This window comes from Acanthochromis polyacanthus, chromosome 18 (genome assembly GCF_021347895.1).
Source record: "Acanthochromis polyacanthus isolate Apoly-LR-REF ecotype Palm Island chromosome 18, KAUST_Apoly_ChrSc, whole genome shotgun sequence".
NCBI lineage: Eukaryota > Metazoa > Chordata > Actinopteri > Pomacentridae > Acanthochromis > Acanthochromis polyacanthus.
Window position 1 is genome coordinate 16406397 of NC_067130.1, and position 22925 is coordinate 16429321.

Sequence of the window (22925 nt, forward strand, 5' to 3'; positions counted from 1 at the left end):
TAAGGTCATCGTTCACACATTATCATGTTGCCATTTTGCTTTCACCACAGCTCTGTCAAGAATGGACAGCTTTCATGTAAAATTAGCTGTGCATGGACACGACAACATTAAAACCACCAGTCGAATGTTGTGTAGGATGCCAAAAGAGCTCTGATCAGTTATTTGCATGGACACACTGTAATGTGGTGACTGGTGCAGTGACAATATCAGTAGGCAGGGCTTGGGCTGCTGCAGCTTTTACACCTTGAACCCTTTGTCGTGTTCCTGGAGCCATTCCTTCACGGTAATTGTAGTGCAGCACAATCCAGGAAAGCTACTGGTATTGCTGGATTGCTGGTGCCTTGTGAGGCCCATTTGATCTGCAGCAGTGTTTAGATCGGAGACAGATGGCACAGTAACATCTCGTTTAATTCCAGCATCGAGGGTTCCCCAGTCAGACACGGCATTGTAACATGATAATTAACGTTATTAACTTCACATGTCAGTGGTTTGGATGTTGTGGCTGATGGGGCCGCGATGTCTAATAGCCACTTATGGTCTCCAGAAGGCATGTTCGGTTTTTTTCAAAGTCACTGAGGGCTCTCCTTAACTATATTTAACTTTGACTTCACAGGAGTACATTATGCACAGCCATACAATACATTCTGCAGTGTAAAAAGCCTGACATTAGAGCAGCTTTAGTGGCTGTGAGTAATGTCTGGATGCTGACATTATAATGAGGATGGTATTTTGTGTCCACCACAGCATTTATAACTGCGCCAATCATTCACAACACAGATGTCAAAATGAGGTCTTTTCTGTGCACATATTCAATAGATATTCATAATGACTGCATAGAAAAATTAGTCAAATGGAATCTATTAACTCACTACGACATCCATTTTTTCTGTAATTATTACTAAGATAATTATAAGCTTCAGTACATGATGTTTGGTTGTCAAAGTTTTAAAGGTACCCTGTGGAGTTTTTGACCACTCGTGGCATTGTAGAGCAATGTTTTTTAGGCTCTGATCCGTGTTGTGTTTGTATCATGCACAAGGATTCTTATGCACGATGCAAGGTTGTTCTGTTAATCAGCAAGTGGTTGTACAGTGACGATAAAGCAGAAGATCACAGGATAACAAGCAACTCTTCGTGTAAAATACATCTGTTTTAAAAGTGGGCTTTGCACATGTTTTATGAGGATGGAAATGTATTACTTTAATGTATTTAATAATCTGACAGACCATGACACATTTAAACATGTCTATCTTTAGCGGCCTGCTGATAAATTAATATTACAGTATGAAATGGGTGATTGTAATGGAGGTGTGATTGATTTGCATTGGTAGCGTCTTTAATGTATGCTGCAGTGGCATTTGAGCATGCTTTCATAGATCGATGTGCTCTTCAAACAGCATGTTCTCTAAACAGCTGCACAAAGTGTCAGGTTGTGTGTGTGTGTCGTGATTATGAAAGTCAAAGGCGCTACTGAGAGCAGCCACACAACCAGCCTCAGGGATTGACGGGAAAAAAAGAATACCTCAGTGACAGAGTCATGAAGTGTGTGTATTCTGTGCAGTTTACATTCAAGCTCTTTGTCTGATTATTTTTTATAATGTGTTTTTATTTTTAGCAAAACCTTACAGATAAGATTTTTCTGAAGATACTCGGTTTCTCCATCACCACATAATGAAAGTAATGATGGTGTGATCATCTTGTATCTACATGGTAGCTATTTCTGCCTTCATACGCATAGATGTATATTTTAATATGTATTATATATATATATATATATATATATATATATATATATTTCAGCCAGCTTGTTTGCTTATTACCGCCTGTCAGCATTTGTAAAACATGTTGTATTGCCAATGTTCTTTGCCGCTTGTTTGCAAAATGGAAAAAAGAGACTTTTCTGACAGTTTGTTATTGAAAAATAAAAATCAGCCGTTTCAAGACAGAATGCCAGTCTGTTATTATTCTTCTCATACTGCAGCAAGAGAACGTTAGATTTGTGTTTGCAAGACACAGGCAGACCTTACACAATGCACATTCACAGCATATTTAAATGAAAATATACAACAATAAGGAATGTTACATATTCTTGTTAAACGTCACCCTTTAAGCATAAGACCAGATCTAGCAGCACTGGGTTAATTGCCATTTTTGAAGTCTCCTGTGCCTATTTGGCATTATGCCTGTGTAATTTAAAAACTGAAACCAGCTTTTAGTTGTTGCATCCTTGTAAAAAGAATACTACCCTTTGACTTGCTCACTCAATATTTAAGTCAGAGTTTTGCCTGAGATGGACCTGCAAATGGCTGAAGGGTTGTTATCACATTTGTTCTGTATAGTTGTGTATAAGCATGGAATCCCAGATTACCCCAGTGTTTAACTTGGTTCAGTACAGATCCCAGAGCTCTGCCTGCTGACTGTGCTAAAACATTAACAGCTTCCTTAAATGTCATGTGCTCATCCATTGTCAAACCAAAACATTTATACTGGTCAGTTTATGAAAGCACTGTTGGACCAAAATTCTAAATAACGGATCTTCTCACCAATGATTTTCTCCTGATATGTGCTATTTGAGTTTTGTCTTGATTTCCTACTAGTCTTCATTTCCAACACGATTCCTCAACAGTGTTCAGTATACTCTGCAATTTTCTTCATTTTCAGCAAACAGAACTACTTCATCAGCATATAATAGCATGCCCACAGTCTGATCATCAAGTCTAAGTCCCAAGTTAGAAGCCTTATTCTGAATAGTTAAATCATTCTCATAGATTGAAAACAGTATTGGTGACAAAACATGTCCTTGCTTCACACCAAATTGTTGAAAAAACCATCCTGTTCTGTATTTATTAATTTGAATCCAAGCGACCGGAGCCTGATAAAGGGACTTGATGGCCTGATAAAACTTTCCATGAACACTAGATTATAAAAGCCTGTATTGAAGAAGCTCTCCACTGATTGGATTAAACGCCTTCCTGAAATCAATGAAATAATGGCCACTTGACTGGACATGACAGTCTCCAGCTTCCAAGTGTTTTAACTGATCTTTAACTGATCTCACTGATCTTGCCACTTCTTTCCTGTGGTCAACTGTCAGATCCTTCAATCTCATTCTACTTTCCTAATGGGTTCACTCCTTAGCACATATTTGCATCCATACTCCAGTCTTTCATTACTATAGATATTTCCCCTCCCTACCAATTGGGGGTAACTTGTCAATGTGGACCAGCTTTCCTTCTCAGACCTACCCTGTGTGTCTCTAACCTCACTGTATAACAGAACACCAGTAAATACCCCACTAAAATAAACATCATAACAGGATTTTGAGTAATCTCTTCTAATGATTTTGTATCACGTCTGTATATAATGTTACTCCCCTGCTTCCAATGCCAGGGAAAATTTCACTGAAATATCTCGGATGCCTATGAGTCTCTTTCTCTACACACTCTCTAAGATCACAAATTTAAAGTTACACTTCGAGTAGCAACACCAGCAGGGGAAATAACAATAATTGAATTCCTCAAGCTGCTGTATCCAGTAATGTCGAACTTTTTCTTTGATACAGCAGGTCTGTCAAACAAGTCGTATAACTTCCCATGTACTGTGGCGAAAGACAGCAGATGCTTTTTTAATGTTATATATAAACCAGCTTGTCAGCAGTCTGTCAGTCTGAGTTAGTGACTCGGAAAATTGGTGGAGCAACAGCTGGGTCTCTTATGACAGAAACAAATATTGTATGTGCCCAATTCTGCAAAAGGTTTTTCAGGAATAACCGTCAGAAATCCTCTGGGGAACAAAAAAACACATACAAATAGACAAAAAACAGACGAACACAAAGCACAGCCAGATACAAAAAAACAGACAAAACCACTTTAAAAAGCTACATAAATGTAACATGCAAGTTATGAGACTTTCAAAAGGATCTAACTTGTCCAACAAATGGAGCATGAAAAGATAAATGTTGGCAATTTCCTACCAACACTGACAGTGACAGAGCCATGGTGTCAAATGTATTCAGACTGATATTACAGGTGATTAGGGGTTGCCATGATAAATTCAGTCCACACGAACTATCTATTAAATCTGTGTCTTGTGGGGACAGAGAAAATGGATTGTCTTCTCAAGAGATTAAAGTCACCTTCTGGACCCACTAATCTGCAAAAGCCATTAGTATGTCAGCGGCCTCACAGGTGTACCTTCAGCAATATGCTCCTCCATTAGGTTTACGTGTCCTTTTATGTAAGGTGTTCATCAAGAAGACATCCATGTTTCCCAGAGCTATTTAGTGTAACAGCCCACACCTTTTAGCTGCTCCACACTAAGGACATTGTTAATCTCTCAACATCTGTCAGAAGCTTTTTGACTTCACTGACTTTTTCCTGCACTGATGCTTTGCAGTTCATTAAATAGTGAGCAGCATATCTCAGTACTGCATATTGATTTATTTAGTTTTCAATATCTTATTCCATTAGGGGAAATGATGGAGTCTGTCCCAGCTGACTCGGGTGAAGGCAGGGGACACCCTGGACAGGTCGCCAGTCTGTCACAGGGCTACATATACAGACACACAATCACACTCACATTCACACCTACGGGTAATTTAGAGTAATCAATTAACCTCAGCATGTTTTTGAGGTGTGGGAGGACACCAGAGTACCTGGAGAAAACCACACATGCAAGATGTCTGTGTAGGTTCTCATTCATCCAGGTCATGGTTATCCAAAGTTGTTTAAGTCAGTCCACTTCAAGTTCTTTGAAGGAACTTTCTTAAAGTTCAGTGGATTGATTTAAACAACTTTGGATAACCACACATGCAAACTCCATGCAAAAAGATCTTGAGAAGCCCGGACACGAACCGTGGATCATCTAGCTGTAAGGCGAAAATGCTAAACACGCCACTGTGCAGCCCACTTTAAAAACATGATAACTGAAAACTTTGGCCTGCTGTTTACACTAAATTATTTTCATGCTAATATATGCATTTTTTTTGTTCTGAAACATGAAAACATTTCTGACTATTTGTACTACGCCTGTTTTCAGACATGATTAATGCATGGTTTGTCCCTCTGAGGACAACTTCAGTACTGTGTCCTCTAAAACACAGCCACGTACTTTGGGGCAACTTTGATTCTATTAGTTGATTGTGCATTTAAAATCTACTCATGGTTTCACTTATGCAAACACGTGGAAGGTGCTGCTGGTATTGGAGGATTCTCTGACCTTCAGACTTGTGAGCTGGCTGCAGTAATAAGCTGAGGTGTCAAAATACACTCAACAAAAATATAAATGCAACACTTTTGTTTTTGCTCCCATTTTTTATGAGATGAAGTCAAAGATGTAAAACTTTTTCCACATACACAATATCACCATTTCTCTCAAATATTGTTCACAAATCTGTCTAAATCTGTGATAGTGAGCACTTCTCCTTTGCTGAGATAATCCATCCCACCTCACAGGTGTGCCGTATCAAGATGCTGATTAGACACCATGATTAGTGCACAGGTGTGCCTTAGACTGCCCACAATGAAAGGCCACTCTGAAAGGTGCAGTTTTATCACACAGCACATTGTGCTGGGTTGCTTAAGTGTTGTGTATTCCTCTCCATTGCTTTGTGACTATAGATCAAAATGAAGAGAAAAAAGGACATTTCGTCCTATTTCTGCACCAAAAAGACAAAGGCATCAGCAGACACCGAGAGAGAGCCAAATGATGGTGTTGAGAGCGCCACAGGGACGGAGACAAAGGACTTGGGAGACACTGATTTTCAGAGAGAGGGCACAGAGCAGGAAAGAGAGGCAGATGAAGATCCTGAGAGTGAAGAAGCTGAGACTGAGATACAAGCGGAGTGTGAGACACAGACAGAGAATATATGTGCATCTACAAGCACTGGACCATCAGGTTTGATGTTGAAAAGAACATTTGCCAGCTTAATGTGCGTGTGTGTGTATGTTAATTTTTGTTTTAATGTTTATTTAACAGGTACGATACATACGTTACCTTTAAAAATAGGAAAATGTGATGCATCTAACTTCACCGTATTTGCAATCTTAGTCCCTGGTCAGGCTTTAGAATACAATGAAAGAACGTACTGAATACAATAAAAAATACAATTAATAAATATACACAGTGAAGCAGTGTGTGAGTGCTATACGTTATATGCTGTGTCCATGCAGAATTTATGTTTACATATATTCGGTTTGTCTTTCTCCACAGACATCAGCAAATGTAAAGACCCACCGATGCAACCGGACCTAAAGTCATTTCCAAGGACCCTGATGGGGGACAGGAGGAGGAGCTTCAAGGCAGCCTGGTACCATCCACCCCTGGCTTGAATATTCCAAACAGCTGGACTCTGCGTATTGTTACGCTTGCAGACACTTTAGCCCTCCCAATAGCTCAGACACAATCTTCGACTCACCAGTTGGTTTCAAAAACTAGAAGAAAGCATCTTACACCGGGGGGGGGGGGGTTTGCACTGCATGCAAGGTCTGAGCGACACAAACAAGTCATGGTTACATGGCGGAACTATCAGAGAGCTGCAGCAGCTAATGTACCACTGGTCAATGCCTTATCTTTTTATATTTCTCTGAAATGTGATATTTTGAACCATTCACTTTGGTTACAATGGTTAAACACTATTTTTATGAAATGAACATGCATCAAATAAGATTTTGAATCTTTCTTTTTTGCCCTGGGTTGAATGTGCCCCTCTGACAAAAACCCTGGCCCCAGCCAGGCCCCCTCAGTAAAATTGGTCTAGAACCGCCACTGCAGCACAATGCCACAGATGTGGCAAGATTTGAGGGAGCGTGCAATTGGCATGCTGACAGCAGGAATGTCAACCATAGCTGTTGTCTGTGTATTGAATGTTCATTTCTCTACCATAAGCTGTCTCCAAAGGTGTTTCAGAGAATTTGGCAGTACATCCAACCAGCCTCACAAACACAGACCACGTGTAACCACACCAGCCCAGGACCTCCACATCCAGCATGTTCACCTCCAAGATGGTCTGAGACCAGTCACTCGGACAGCTGCTGAGACAATGGGTTTGCATAACCAAAGAATTTCTGCACAAACTGTCAGAAAGCCTGTCAGGGAAGCTCATCTGCATGCTCGTCGTCCTCATCGGGGTCTCCACCTGACTCCAGTTCATCGTCGTAACCGACTTGAGTGGGCAAATGCTCACATTCGATGGCGTCTGGCACGTTGGAGAGGTGTTCTCTTCACGGATGAATCCCGGTTTACACTGTTCAGGGCAGATGGTAGACAGTGTGTGTGGCGTTGTGTGGGTGAGCGGTTTTCTGATGTCAGTGTTGTGGATGGAGTGGCCCATGGTGGCGGTGGGGTTATGGTATGGGTATGGTCTGTTATGGACGAAGAACACGTGAATTTTACTGATGTCATTTTGAATGCACAGAGAAACCGTGACGAGATCCTGAGGCCCATTGTTGTGCCATACATACAAGAACGTCACCTCATGTTGCAGCAGGATAATGCACGGCCCCATGTTGCAAGGATCTGTACACAATTCTTGGAAGCTGAAAACGTCCCAGTTCTTGCATGGCCAGCATACTCACCAGACATGTCACCCATTCCGCCTCCCCCCCTAATAAAACAAAACTGCACCTTTCAGAGTGGCCTTTTATTGTGGGCAGTCTAAGGCACACCTGTGCACTAATCATGGTGTCTAATCAACATCTTGATATGGCACACCTGTGAGGTTGGATGGATTATCTCAGCAATGGAGAAGTGCTCACTATCACAGATTTAGACAGATTTATGAACAATATTTGAGAGAAATGGTGATATCATATATGTGGAAAAAGTTTTAGATCTTTGAGTTCATCTCATAAAAAAAAGTGTTGCATTTATATTTTTGTTGAGTATATGTGACAGGTTAAGAACATGACAAGCCAAGGGGCAGGTTGTTGAACTTTGTTTTGGAGACTTTCTGCCCCCTAATGGTCAGAAAAATAACACAACAGAAGTAGTTGACTTTCCTTCTAAGATAAACATGAAATCTATATGCACTACTAGTCAAAGGTTTGGACACACCTTCTCATTCAATGTTTTTATTTATTTTCATAATTTTCTAAAATGTACTTTGATGCTGAAGACATCAAAACTATGAAAGAACACCTATATATTTATGTAGCAAACAAAGAAGTGTTAAACAAATCAGGTTATGTTTTATATGTTAGATTCTTCTTTTGCTTTGATGTCAGCTTTGCACACTCTTCGCATTCTCTCAATCATTTAAGTGTGTGTGTGTATATATATATATATATATATATATATATATATTAAATATATGAACTGCCAGTCAAAAGCTTGGACATACCTTCTGATTCAATGCTTTTTATTTATTTCTATTATCTTCTTCATTGTAGATTAATACTGAAGATTAACACTTTTTGGTTTACGGCATAATTCTATACGTATTTTTTTATAGCTTTAATGTCTTCAGTATTAATCTACAATGTATGAAATGATTAATTAAAACTCATTGAATGAAAAGGCGTGTTCAAATTTATGACTTGTAGTGTATATTGAAAAGAAGACAAGAGTGTGGTAGTCAGGAAAGTAGTTATTGCGCAGGAAAGCAGGACTTGGCTGCAGAACAAAAAGGATTTTAGACCAAAGTCTGGATTCCACCAAATACTGTGGAATACATGAGAAGGCTGTGCGGACTAAAATGTACCAAAGGGACACAGAGTGCCCACGTTTCAGTCCATACTGGATTTTTGTCATTGGAAAATGAGACATGTATGGTGAGTCGCCCAGTCAATGAAACAGGCCTTGATTAGTCACACGTGAAGCCAAATGCCAGCATCCATTCATCCATCCATTCTCTGTACACCGCTTTATCCTCACTAGGGTCGCGGGGGGTGCTGGAGCCTATCCCAGCTGACCAAATGCCAGCATGTCACATCAAATTAATCACATTAGAATTCTATAATTTCATAGCATTACCTCATTCTTTATTCTAATTAATTAATATATATGCCACTGGGTGTAGTGCTTGAAGGTAAAAGACATATCTGCATTTGCATTGGGCTAAAGTTTAATCCACATAATAACAATTTCAAATCAAACACCATCACTGAAATCCACATCCAAAACAGAACGACTGCCATCTGCAACACGCACTCCTCCAACAGCTGATTTAGGGACAGCGCTTTGATCTTCACTGATTCTGCACCTTAGGCATCTCTTTGTTTTTCCTATATACTGAATGCAGCAGTTGGTGTGAGAAGGCAAGAAGTCAGGCGTTAATAGCGCCACATACTCCTTTTTTTCTTCACAAAGCTGGTGGCAGTGTGACCTTTGCATGATTAGAACATGCAGCATAGTTTTGCCAAGAAAAAAAATCCTGTTCATTATCAAGATGTGCTATGAAGTTTTATGTGTTTCTGACTAGAACAGACTTACAGCAGCACTCTTAGCTCTAGGAGAAGAGAAAAATGGAAGAATTTTTTAAAAAGAAATCTCTTCACCAGTGTCATGAACAGGAGAAAGGCTCTGAAGTTTTTTCCGCTGCATTAGATGTCTGGGCCAAGAGGGTTAACCTTTGATGTGTTATACAATTTCTGCAAATGACAATCCTTGTGCATCCAACCCAGAGATACTGAGAGCTTTTATAGGAGGATAGACTGACTGCTTGAGTAGAATATAAGAGTTTTTAAAAATGCTACTCAACCTTTGTGATTTGTCATATGTTGAGCATCACTCATCTGGTGGTACAATTTTTTTTTTGCAGAGATCTGAGGCCTGACAGAAAGCATACCTTTTCACTGAACAGAAGATTGAGTCCTCCTGTTTCAATGTACCACTTCTCCTGCCGCACCCGCAGAGTCCAATACTGACCTTATGAAACAACTGAACGTTCTGCAACAAAAAAAGAACCACATATCAACTCTTTGGGTCACCTCTCAGTGAATATGTGAGCACAAAACAAATACCCACAGGGCTGTGCATACAACCGCCAGCTGCTACGCCCAAGTGGCCTAAGAAAACAATTAGATATGACTTGTTTTTTATTGTCTTTCTACACCAGTGGGTCCCATTCCAGTTGTAAGAGCTAACATTTGTACTAGTTAAATGTGTAAATACTGTTAAATCATATCACTCTAATGCATCTGGTATGACCTGACCTGCTTCCAGTTGGCTTCATGTGTGTCTAATCAAGCCCTGGATCATTGATGTGCTGCACCTGTAGACTCACCCCCACACAGGATGACTCACCATGCAGGCCTCATTGGGAAATGTGCTGAAATCTCTGCACTTTTGCACATTTTTTTTCACCTATAATGTATCAAATAGAGATACAGAGCTTGTCTGAACTCCTTTTTGGTTGCACATTAAGCCACAAGTTTGTCAACTTTGTGTTCATTTGTGAGCTCTGAAGATGCTGATAGGTGAATTATCATTTCACCTCTGACAGTGCTGGCTTGCACAGAAGAAGCCTTTTTCATCAAGGGGCCGAGATAATTGTGTTTTGCTTAGCTTTCGTTTGATATTCAACAAGACATGACAGCGATATTGATGCTTTAACTTTCTGAATCACAGTATGAGAGCTACAAAATGTATTTCCCAAGATATCAGACCAATCCTTTAAAGCTGTCAGTATTTACTTTTCTAACTTGCGGGTTATAAAATGAATATTGACTTTCACTGTGTGCAATATTATCACCAGTGGTTGGTATTTGCAATCAGGTAAAGAGAAAATTTAATTTATATCTGCATGTCTCTCTGTGAAAAACAATCCATATGTTGATATCAGTAATTATTAATTAAAGCTTTGTATCTTTATTAATATGGACTTGTCAGTGATTGCTTGAATGAAATTATTCATTTTGTTGCTTTGAATTCATTTTTTTAACATTCTTAATGTAAATTTACTGCAAAGTAGGAAATGCAGACTGGTTTTCAGTTTAACTTGCAAGTTAGAACATGTGAATCAAACACGTGAAGGCTTCCACGGTTACCATATGTCATTTAAATCCCTCAGGTTTGACTGGCGCCATTTATCCTCTCCGAGTGACATAAATTAAAGCCTTCGATGGAGGCTGAAAGGCCGAGATTGACGGTGACGTTGCCACAGATGGGCTCTGTTTCATGTGACGCAAAACACAGTAATGATGGATAATAAGACAGACTTATATGAGGGAGGTTTGGGTATAAGCGAGCGCGACAGATGTTCCTACAGCTTGTGCAATTTGTGAATGCGTCTTTTAGAAAACCATATGTCCACATCAAGATGTAAAAGGTTTATTATTATTATTATAATATATCCTTAATGGCTCAATTATTTTACTGATTTTCCTTTTGACATTTTTATTGCAAAGTTTAAATCACATATATATATTTCCTTTTTCCTTTGCTAGTGTGTAATATAAATGAAACCTCCGCCTTAATGTAGCTCACAGCTGATATAAAGGTTGACGACTGCATCATCGTCGCTGTGATACTTTACAAGACATCGTAAGTAGGGAAGACATTTGAATAACTGCAGAAATTCCAACTCATTTGTCTCTTTGGACAGAAAAAGCTCTGCCAAATGAATAAATCATGAAAATGAAATTACAAGTTCCGTATTTGTGCATTTCTTGACTGGCTCTGTTTTGATTAAGCTGGCACTATGTGTATCACTTGTTGAAATGATTACTCCAGATGCAGTGCAAAGCATGCAATAAGTATATCTACTACTAGATTGATATATATTGACAATGAAGTGAAGAGATGAAACTGTTAAAGTAAAACAACACTTGCAGCTGACAGGATTAAACATTCCCAGACAGTTCTCTTGCACCATCTATTGGCAGATATTAAAAAATACAGTTTACAGTAATAAACATTTAATGGTGCCTTAATATTTACCTATGTGACTGAATGGTTAAGCTCAACTGGTTGGGGGCTGTAGTCCACGATACAGTGGTGTGGGTTTGATTCCAAGTAATGACCCTTTATTGAAGGTCTTCTCCTCTACTAATCTATCTAATGAATCCAACAATAGGCCAAAAAAAAAAAAAAAATTAAAAATTTTAAACTTCCTAAAACTCGTGGTCCTAGTTTCTCCTTTGACAATAGTTCCACTAATGCCACAAAAACAACTAATAGGATTCCCATTAATAATAATAAGAATCACCAAGCAGTTGGACTTTTTGGTAAAATTTATTTTGCAAGTGTTTAAGTGATACATGTTTCGAGGGATTGTCTTAACAATGATATCTCCCATCCTCCCCAACAACATGGAGAGTAAATGAGGAGAAATTAAATTTTTAGTTACTTTTCACACAAACTGTACAATATGTGAATATACTGTAGCACAAGGGATACAAATGTTTATCTTGAGTACCCTTGGTTAGACCCAAACTGATTCCATCAAGTATCAGAAACAGACAAAAGGCATACTATCAGCACAAGTATTTGTCACTTCATACTTTTTTTTTTAAAATCAAATACGTATCATCTCTAAAACCACGTTCAGAGATTTGAAACAGATTTACAGGTTTTAGTTTGTTCTTATTTTCATTAAAAAGACCTTCCGGTGTGCTTCAGTTCTCTGGCCCTCAACACATCAACTTTGTCATCAGCGGGGGCTTCTCTGGAGGAGCCAGCTTCAGGAGAGAGATACATATCATGCTCCAAAGACATACAAAGGCATTTCATACAATCAAATATATTGATTAAAAACAGTCAGTGAAACTGGTGTTTTACATAATATCTGCAGAAGCAATCACAGGGACTAAAGCAGATATAACGTAACGTATAATTATTGTAAAAGACCAGCTAAATGAACAGAACAGCACTATGTGCAGCAAGATGAGCTGGAGTGGAGTGAGTCATCTAAAAGAAAAAGCATTGTTCCATAAGTGCCTCTCTTTGAGTGGTCCTTCCCCTGTTATTTTCAAAGACCTTTCTTTTTTATTAGAAAATAAACAAACCGATGAAAATGGATGTGGCAGAGAACAGACATGAACAAGAATACAAAAAAAGGAGGGCTCTTCAGTTCAACCCTCATCTTTTGTGGTGTTATCCTCTAGATCTTCGTCGCTGTCTAAATCACTGTGAAGCCTCTTGGCCATGTTGGTGTTTCTGCTCCTCTCCTCCTTTGCTCCCTTCTTTATTTGGACTGGCAATGGTTTCACTGGTTACAAAAAGAGCAAGAAAAATGAGTCCAATGCAAAATGCTGTACTTGTATTTATCGGGATGTTATTGCATTGCTGTACAGTGAGCAAAAGGTAATTTCAAAAATAACCATTTTTAAGCAAGGAAATGTTTGTCCTCCTCTTCCTTTTTTGCTTTCATTTCTACGCAGCCCTTACCTGCTGATGGAACAAATTGGTCTTCAGCTCCGCCGCCATTATCGCTGTGACTGGCGCTAACCGTCTCTTTCTGTTGCTCGTCTGTGACAATTCTCTGTCTTGCGCTCTCAAAAACAGACTTAATGACAATCGAATCCTCATAGATCTGCAGCCGTTAACAGACACACACAAACGAACACACAGAAAGACGACCAGAACATTAGTTGTTGTTCACCACATCAAGATCCAAACCCATTTACAACTACAATAATAGATTGGAGACTGTGAAAAATAAATTTGTTGCTTGCAGATGAAAGAACTCCTCTGGGTTCACCTGAGATCCCTCCAAGTTGTAAGTCTGAGCATTGTGGCACAGGAGGAAAATGTCCTTTTCCAAATCCCCCACACTTCTGTACTTGTGATTACGCACACGTTCCTGTGAAGCGCAGGGTGAGAATAAATAATGAAGCAATTGAAGTCATAATTAAATCATAATTAATAACCCTAAAAACAATGCTTGTTACATATTAGTCCAAGATATAGAATCTTATGAGGAAAAACAGAGTTTCTTCTAGAGATTTGGGTAATAGACTTATTCCCTTTGTAGCTGAGAGTTAGATGAGAAAACCAATACCATGTCTGCATTAAACATGAAGTTAGCTTGGCTCGGTCCTGCAGGAACAAAATCCAACTAAAAGATACATTACAACTTTTCTGTATACTTTGAATAAAGTTGAAATGCAGGCCCAACTGAACCTGAAGTCTTTGCTGGCTGCAGGAGTCCATGAAAGCTAGCTGTGTCCCTCCGCTTCCAGTCATAATGCTAAGCTAAGCTCATCCCCTGCCAGGTTCACACCATCATAGTGACACATGAGTGGTATTGGTCTTATTATCAATCTCACCAAAAGAAAGAAAACAAGCATTTTTCCCAGCATGCTGAACTTTTCTTTTTGACCATATATACCAACTAATATCTCAAGGTACATTGTTAGGAAGCAGCACACCCTATTGAGAGTATGAAAGTCATTTTAACCCATAAGAACCCAGACCCATTATTCCTTAAAGGACTTAATGAGTTAAGGTCAGACATAAAGCTTTACAAGGAAGAGACTGGGGCACTCAAAGTGCTTGTTACACTGGTGTCACTGTGGATTCTTATGGGTTAAATTTAACAATTCTCTTCACAATTATGCTAAAATTGAAATGCTAAAGTATAACAATAGCTGCCCTTTTCAGTACATATAAAACGAGCATAGTAATAATATATTAAACTATAGTTAAACCTATTTAAACTGAAGAAAGTGCAGCATGCTTTGTGTCATCATAATGACAGACTGATATTAGAAATGTTCTCATTTGATTGTTATAAATTTAAAAAAAAAATGTGTATGTGGTCTATATTCTAAGCTCGTATTTACTTTGTCATTTGGAATTTAAAGGTTCAGCTAAGCTCTTATTTTTTAACAGAATATGGGCTTGCTGTGTTGATAATTTCAGGTCACTTGCAGCCTGTTGCAGAAACAGTTTTTTGTAAATGTTTTTTTTTTTTTTGGTCTCCAAACCCACCTTAGCGTTAGTAAATATACATATTTTACTGGTTTGAGGGTCGTAGTGAATGATTCTTTCTTCCACTCCTAGAACACTACAGATGAAGTTTTCCATAACTAACATTTACATAGTTTTGACTCATTCAGCAGGATGTTTTAGACATTGTGTCACTTATTGTGTGAATACATTCATGTCGAGTTTAATGAGGTTTGGAGTCCAATTCGTTGTTGGTGTCATTCAAATGTGTTGTCTGGTTAACTGTTTTTTAGTTTGTGTGTGCCATACATGAATTTTTTCTCCTTTCTGTCAATCAGTAAAGACGCTGTCTTTTTTCCAGCCTCAGGAAAACTTGATCCACGCTGAAATTTAGCAACATCTAACCGATAGATCGCCAACAAAATATATTAATAGTATCCAAAAGATATATCAAAATGACTTTCAACTTTGAAAAATAAATTATAATGGTAAATAGGATGAACATAAGTGCTAAACATCTGCATGCTAGCATGCTAGCCTGCTAGCATTTAGCTCAAATCACCACTGTGCCTTAGTGGAGCCTTGTGGAGTTCAGCTTTTTCAGTTAGACATACAATAAAAGGGGATATGTAATTTTAAATAGACAGACTCAATTACTGGGACCAGGCTGAAACCACAAAACATGGAAAGTCAACAAAAAGTGCTTCAGTAGAAGGCGACCGGCTATCTCTTATCCAAGAGGTTTCCTCAGTTCTAGATTACCAGTGAGGAGTCCCAGGTTTTTATTCTCACCCCCAAATCACACGGCTCATCTTGTGTTTACAGCCATGACTCACACGCCTCAAGGTGTGAATGGAGAGCAACGTACACATTCTAGACAGAGAAGATAGAATGTATGGAGAGAGGAGTTAAAGAAGCCATCTATGTTAAACGGAGGAGGAAGGTCTATGGCACCACTTATTTGGTACTTTACACATAATCATTAACAAACCTAAAGTCATGTTATTTAGGGGTTAGAAAAAATACCTGCATCAGTCAGCTAGAAGTAAGGAAACAGTTTGGATAAGAAGTGAAATGTCTTCAAGAACCAAAAAACAGATACTTTTACTTAGAAGCACTCAGGATTACCATGACCTTGATGACTGAGAATCACACACAAATCTAGATTTTATTCAAGTCAAGCAAATCTAAAAGCGACTCATTCCATTCTGGCACACATCAACTATCATTCTATGTATTTAACGTGTACATTTTCCTTTGAGTGTATCTTATACTGCAAATCTCAAAATATCCCAAGAAAACGAAATTAATTATTATCCAATTCATATCTATACTATTGTCTTATGGCACCACATTAGATCTAAGCAATATTTTGCCTATTTGTTGAAAGAGGTGTTTGAAAAATCAGTAAAGCCACGTATGATTCTTTTGATGCATCATGTACCTGCTAAAGTTTCATCATCCTTATTTTATTTCATCTTAGCAGACAAGATAACAATGGAATCTGTGTATGAGATCTAAAGGTGTTCAGTGGCACATACCCTGATCCTTCTGAAGTCCACAGGCTTTCGGATCAGCTCGTAGTACTCGGGTACCTCCTTCTTAGAGGGAAGCTGCACAAAGCCTTTACTGATCTGTCGTCCCAACCTGGAAGCACAATGTCGACTTTCACTTAATCTCATTTTATCCATTAAAAGGTTTGATTATTGGGTCAGTGGGGGGTTGACATTTAGAGGTCATCATGGTGGATCACCTGAGGTCATTCCTCATCTTGTTATGCTCGGACGGAAAACAAAAAATCTGATTTTGTGGCGATCATTTTCCCTTTTAAACCTTGTTATTTCAACTTACTTAATACTGAAAGCACCAGTTCTATATCGCTTCCTCTATAAATACCAAGGGCGCCACAATTCTAACCGGATTGCTGCACTGATTGATTGAATTGATCAAAACAACATTCAAAAACCGCCCCAAGTGACTAGCTTGCACTACAGCCTCAAAGGCAGGTTTGCTTCAAAAACTATTGAACTTTTATTTTGGAACAGCAAAATATTTGAAGCTGAGATCTGGCTCAATCCAGCAGCATGTGGTAAAAGAAAAGCTGGTGCTAGCATTTGGCTCAAAGCACCACCACTGTGCCTTAGTACTACCTTACGGAACTGCTATTTTGGAAACTCAACCACTATGAAATTATTGGGGGGAAAAACAAACAAAAAACACAATGGATGTCACCTTTAGAGGTCCCATATGGTGAAAATCTGTTATTATTGTATTTAGTACTTATTATAAACTTGGAGGTGTCAAATAAAGTCTATTAATTTTGTCTGTTGTGTTTCAGTGCGACCTACACTCAGCTGGTTTCAGTCCTTTACATCTGTTTACTTCTCTCCGACTCCCTGTGCTCACATACAGCACATTTTAATACAGTCGCATTCCCAACAAAACTGTTCTCATTTTCGTATTTTTCTGTCTTTGTTGTCAGACAACAACACAAATATAAAACAGAGACTGAAACGTAGCCTATTAAGACAACTTGTCATGCAGCAGTCACCTCATAGTTGCAGCTCTGCACTGGTAAAAATTTTTTTTTACAACCGCGACAGAGTTTGACAAACTAACTTGACCTGAGTTAAAAACAATGAATTTGTACAGTCAATTTGGTTGTACTTCAATGCAAAATTATCACTCAGGGACAAAGCTAGAAGCGATAAGAAGCTGCGGTCTCAACACACTTATTTACGGCTATGTCGGCTGCTGTGTGGTCAGCTGTTTACCTCTGTGGTGATAAATGACACACAGAGAGAGTCTTCTTCCTGAAGAAAGTGCAGACAGAAGCACCTCAGCTGTATTAAAAAGTATAGATACTAAAACTGCCCGTTTAAAACAAACATGACACTTTCATGAATTTGCAGAAAGAGACACAAAATGGGACCTTTAAGTAATGATAAGCAATAAAAATTGCTTCTTCCAGTTGCGAAATATTGCAAAAATTTAGACTATTTTATCAAGCTCAGACCTTGAGATGATCATCCACGCTTTTATTCCCCCGTGATTAGATTACTGTTACTCTCTTTTTATGTGCCTCAGTAAGAGCTCTTTGAACCGTCTGCAAAACGTTCAAAATGCTGCAGCGAGGCTTTTAACAGGAGCTCGTAAGTAGGATCATCTGACTCCAATTTTATCTGCCTTACACTGGCTACCTGTTAAATTCCGGATTGGTTTTAAAATTTTAGTCATTACTTTTAGAGCATTACATGGACACGCTCCACAATACACTTGTGATCTTTTAATTCCATACACTTCTCGTCAGTCACTCAGATCTTCTGAACAAAAGTTTTTGACGGTACCAAAAACTCGCTACAAAACAGGAGGTGATCTGGCGTTTCAGTCAGTTGCTTCTCGTTTGTGGAATGCTTTACCGCAGTCCTTGCATCTGGCTGATTCAGTTGACTGTTTTAAAAGTCAGTTGAAAACACTGCTATTTAGACAAGCTTTTGGTTGACTGAATGGTTGGTGACTGCATTTTAGTATTGTGTTGTCACGTGTATTTATGTGTTGTTTTATATTATTGACATTTTGCATTCTATTGTGAAGCATTTTGTGAATCTTTTCCGTGAAAAGTACTATAGAAATAAAGTTTACTTACAATAAAATGAAGCCTTTTTCATGTAAAGTTTCATATTTTATAAAGAAATATTATGTTGTTTTTTGTGGTTAAAATCCTTCTGAAAAATAAACATTTCCCTAGAAGAAAGATATTGTTGAGAAAAACAAGCTGTTGTACTTGGACTAGCATTCATGCAGTTGCAACACAGTGTGATGACACAGCCCACAAATATTTGACAGCCCTCACCCATCCTTGTAGTTGATGACCATATCCACCAGTGTGTTCAGTGTTCTGGTGAGTTCAGGTGGATTTGGAGGCAGTTTCTCAGCTGGCGGGCGTCCTCGCTTCCGTTTGACCTTTTCACCAGTTTCTTGCCCGGCCTCCAGCTCTTTCTCTCCATGGTGATCACCTTTACGCTTCTTCAGACTGATGTCCTCTTCCATGTCCTCCAGGGAACCGTTCTCTGCTGCCTCAGGCTGCAGGAAGAAGAAACAATGGGTGGGAAAATCTAACAAACTCAAAGAAACTTTACAGAGTAAGGTGGATGAAACACCGCATGATGATCAGTGCATTCTCGGTGTATACACTGCACACATACAGCCTGTGCCACTCTTTTTTGTTGTTCACTTCATACTTTAGCATTTCATGAAAAACAACGACTAGTGAATGAGAGGAACAAAGGAAAGTTATGACTGAGTCCCATTCAAAACTCTTCATTTTTTAACTTTTCCTCTGACTTTCATGTGACAGCGCTCAGAAACTGCTACACAGTGGATGCTTTCAAAGACACAAACCTGAAGCACTTCAGACAGCAGCTATAGATTCTGAGCCTAAACCCCTCAAATTAAAGCACTCCCAGTCTCCATCTAATTAGCAGTACTGGCTGGGGTTCAAGAATGTAGAATTATCAAGTATGGTTTTGTATTAAAATGAAACAGGGTTTATTTATTTATTACAACAGCATCTGAATTTACATGGACTGGAGCGACCCAACTGCTGCGCTGTCTCTGCAAATTTAGGACAGATTATTTTATCTGGAGGCTTTGATGTCAGATGATTATCAAGGGGATGCAGATTTTTTTTTTGAATGCACAATGAATGTGAATAAATTTGAAGAAGAAGCCATGTTGTACCAGTCTAAAAATGCTACGGTGCAATAAATATTAATCCATATTATCCTGGTTTGCACTCGCCTTGGTGCACGAAAATGAGATGGAAACATGACTTTAGATGTGTGGCGTTTGACAAGGACTGCCTGCTGAGTTATTTTCTGAGCGTTTTACGGCTGCTTTTCGAATATCTGCAGCAACCACTGTGTTTTTTCCACAAAGGCAATTAGAGGCCAGAAACATGAGTATGCATGCAGCAAGAGCAGCTCTTGCAGCAGCAGCAGCAGCAGCAGCAGCAGCCACCCGGCTGGGGAGAAGAGGGAGGAAATAGAGAAAGCATGCTGTCCAATCCGAACAGAATATTGATGCATCAATCACAGAGGATCATACAGAACACACACAGCATCATACAAAACAGCATGCACTTGTAAAAAAAAAGGATTTCTCAAGGACATAGACGAAAGCGAGCTGAGATGTTGCATTTTGCACACATTTGTCAAATAGGAACAGCATCACACAGAATTATCACTGGCAAACAGTAACATAGAAAAAAAAAAGAAATAGCTGATGGTGAGACAGTAATGTTAAATCATGCCTGCACTTCCCAGCAAAAGACATGGCAGAGTTAGAGGAGACAACAACACTAGAGAGGCAACAATAGAAATCCTGCTCATCATCGTTCGGCTCAAATGTGGTGCTTTGAAAGCCCCGCTACTCTCTCTAAGGGGCTGCAATCGTTCCAGCGGAATACTGGAGGGATAGAGGGGTAATCCTCAAAGATGTATAACACAGCTGAGAGCAGCCTGATTGACTGTGCATGTGTGAGTGGATGGGTGTCAGTGTGTGCATGTGATGCTCCATGCCTGTGCTATCTCCTAACAAGCCTGCCTCTTCCCTGACTAATCTGGCAAAGATTCCCTCTCATCTGTTACAACACACACCTACACACTCCCTCTCTCCCTTCTCTTACTCGCGCGCGCACACACACACACACCACACACACACTTACACAGACAGACATAAACTCACAGACACTCGCTCTCCTTCCTTGGCGCACACACACACACACGCATAGACATTTACGCACGCACACACACACATTTTATCCATCTCTTCCTCTCTTCCCATGCGATGTACCCTGGCTGAATCCTGAGCCTGAGAAGAAAAGACATGGAGGAGGATATTTACCTGACTGCAATCTGCAGGCTGGCTATCAGGATCGGCTGCAGCTGTGGGGGAGAGAATTAGCAAGCCAGCATAGCGGCGAGCTGCTAGTCTCTTCATCAGCTGATCACTCAGAAGCAGAGCCCAGAAGGGGGGAGAATAAAAGCGCTATGTTTTCATATACAAATCAATGGGCTGGGGGAAAATACAAATGCCATACCCATCTCCTGTCTGCAGCTCTCCGAAGTCTTTTTCCTGACTCTGGAAGGCCCCGAGCTTGTCTCCCTCTGCATGTTTTTAATATCGACTGTTGCCAGACGTTTTTTTTCTCTCTCTTCCTACCCCGCTGTTAAAGTTATCGGGTCCATTTTTTTTTCATTCCTTCAAAATTTTGCATTGCATTTTTTTTTTTTTTTAAAGAGGGCCGTTTTTAGATCAACCCATGCAGGCAGGGGGATGTTAGAAATATGAGTCCACAGTGAGAGCACGTTTTGTATGTGCAGCCTCAGAATTCCAGCAGGGTGATTAATGCATAAATATTGACTCAGATTACACTTAATTCCTCAGCCAAGACAGCAAAGGGAAAAACAGCTCTGCAACACTGAGCTGCTGGGCTGAAACAACTGCAGAAAAAAAAAGAAAAAAAAGAGGACACTTTTTCGACTTTGGGCTGATGTTTGAACACATCTGGATTGTATGAGTCAGTTAGAGTTTCCCTTTTCCCCTCGAAACAATGTGCAAATGCTGCTGGAAAACAACACATGTTAAAAGTCACACCACAGGAAAGAACATACAAGAGAAGCAGGGAGAAGTACATAAAGGATTCTGTCGCAGGTTCTTCAAACGAGGCCAAACTCATAAAGACAGAGCACTTCTTATCCTTTTGTACAATGTAGAAACTTGGCAACTGCAGGACCAGAGCAGCTGCGAATGGAATTCAATGGAAACACAGAGGAAAGATGTACATGAGTTAAGCAGGAAATCCATCACTGCTTTGCCATGCACTTAAGTCAGTCTTGTAGCAGCTGATCAGAGCCATTTGTCATACTTAAGGTAGTACTTACAGTGTTTTCTTGCTGTTATAGCCTCATTGTAGCTAGACGATTCTGCTTTTATCAGAACAGTATGCATCAAATACACTGACCTTTCTATATTAACGTTAATCGGCTGTTAATGTTACTAACCTGCTTTTTTGTTATTTTATGTTGTTGTATGTAAGGCTACTGAACACTTAAATTTCCCTCTGGATTAATAAAGTATCTACCTATCTATACCCTGTACAGACTCAAATTAAATGTTTAGGACTCAGTGACCAACAATCAATGTAAGTATTGGAAAAATCATCTCATTTTAAGGAGTTCAACTAACTTGCAAACCACTTCAACCTCAAGCGAATCTGTTTCAGATTTTTGTGTGTGTGGTTTGATCAGTAGGAGCAAAGGCGCCCACGACTGTCATCACATCTTAAAACCTTCAATAACTGATTTTTATTTATTTTTTTGGTCTGGCCACTTGTGGGCAATGAAAGCACATTCTACACACAACAATGATTAATCTCATATGATGACAGGTTCAGCTGAAGAGCATGGACATAAGGTGTAATGACAGAATAATTGTACTTCTTAAAGCATCCATTTTCTTCCATTCATATGGGATCGGGTCGTGGTGGCAGCAGGCCAGACCGCCTGCTTCCCAGCAGTGTTTTTCAGCTCCTCCTGGGGGATTCCTAGGTGTTTCATATCCTAAAGAGATATGTCATCCCTCCATTGTGTCTTGGTCTACTCCAACTGAACATGCCTAGAAAGGTACCCAGGAGGCATCCTAATCAGCTGCTCAAACCACCTCAGTTGGTTTCATTTGATGCGAAGGAGCAGCAACTCCGCTCCAAGCTCCTTCTAGACATCCGACCTCTTCACCTTATCTCTCAGCCACCCTACAGACTAAACTTACTTGAATCTCATTTTGACCACAAGTAAAGGTTAGAACGAAGACCGACTGGTAATTTGAGAGCTTTGCCTTCTGGCTCGACTCCCTCTTCACCACAATGGTACAGCCCAATGCCCACATTACTGCTGACCAGCCCCAATCTGTCTGTCCATCTAATGCTCCAATTTCCCATCAGTCATGGACAAAATCCCTTTAATCCTTTGGGGCACTAACTCATCTCAAACCCAGAGACAGCAATCCACCAGCTTCTGACTGAGAACCATGGCCTC

At 39.5% G+C, this 22925-nt stretch overlaps 1 protein-coding gene across 3 annotated transcripts; it reads right to left on the reverse strand.

The window, feature by feature from the left end:
• Positions 1-12152: 12152 nt before the first annotated feature.
• On the reverse strand, positions 12153-21166 carry LOC110949481 (probable global transcription activator SNF2L2). Of its 3 annotated transcripts, none has more exons than XM_022191581.2 (6): positions 20734-21166; positions 18683-18912; positions 16371-16476; positions 13640-13741; positions 13327-13471; positions 12153-13147 (listed from the first exon to the last, which is right to left on the reverse strand). In XM_022191581.2, the coding sequence occupies exons 1-6, from the start codon at positions 20827-20829 to the stop codon at positions 13011-13013; spliced, it is 816 nt and encodes a 271-aa protein (XP_022047273.1). In that variant the 5' UTR covers positions 20830-21166; the 3' UTR covers positions 12153-13010. The 3 variants fall into 3 exon arrangements, with proteins under 3 accessions (XP_022047273.1, XP_022047277.1, XP_022047274.1); XM_022191585.2 differs by having other exon boundaries at positions 20930-21164; XM_022191582.2 differs by lacking the exon at positions 20734-21166 and adding an exon at positions 20141-20505.
• Between the last annotated feature and the right edge of the window lie 1759 nt (positions 21167-22925).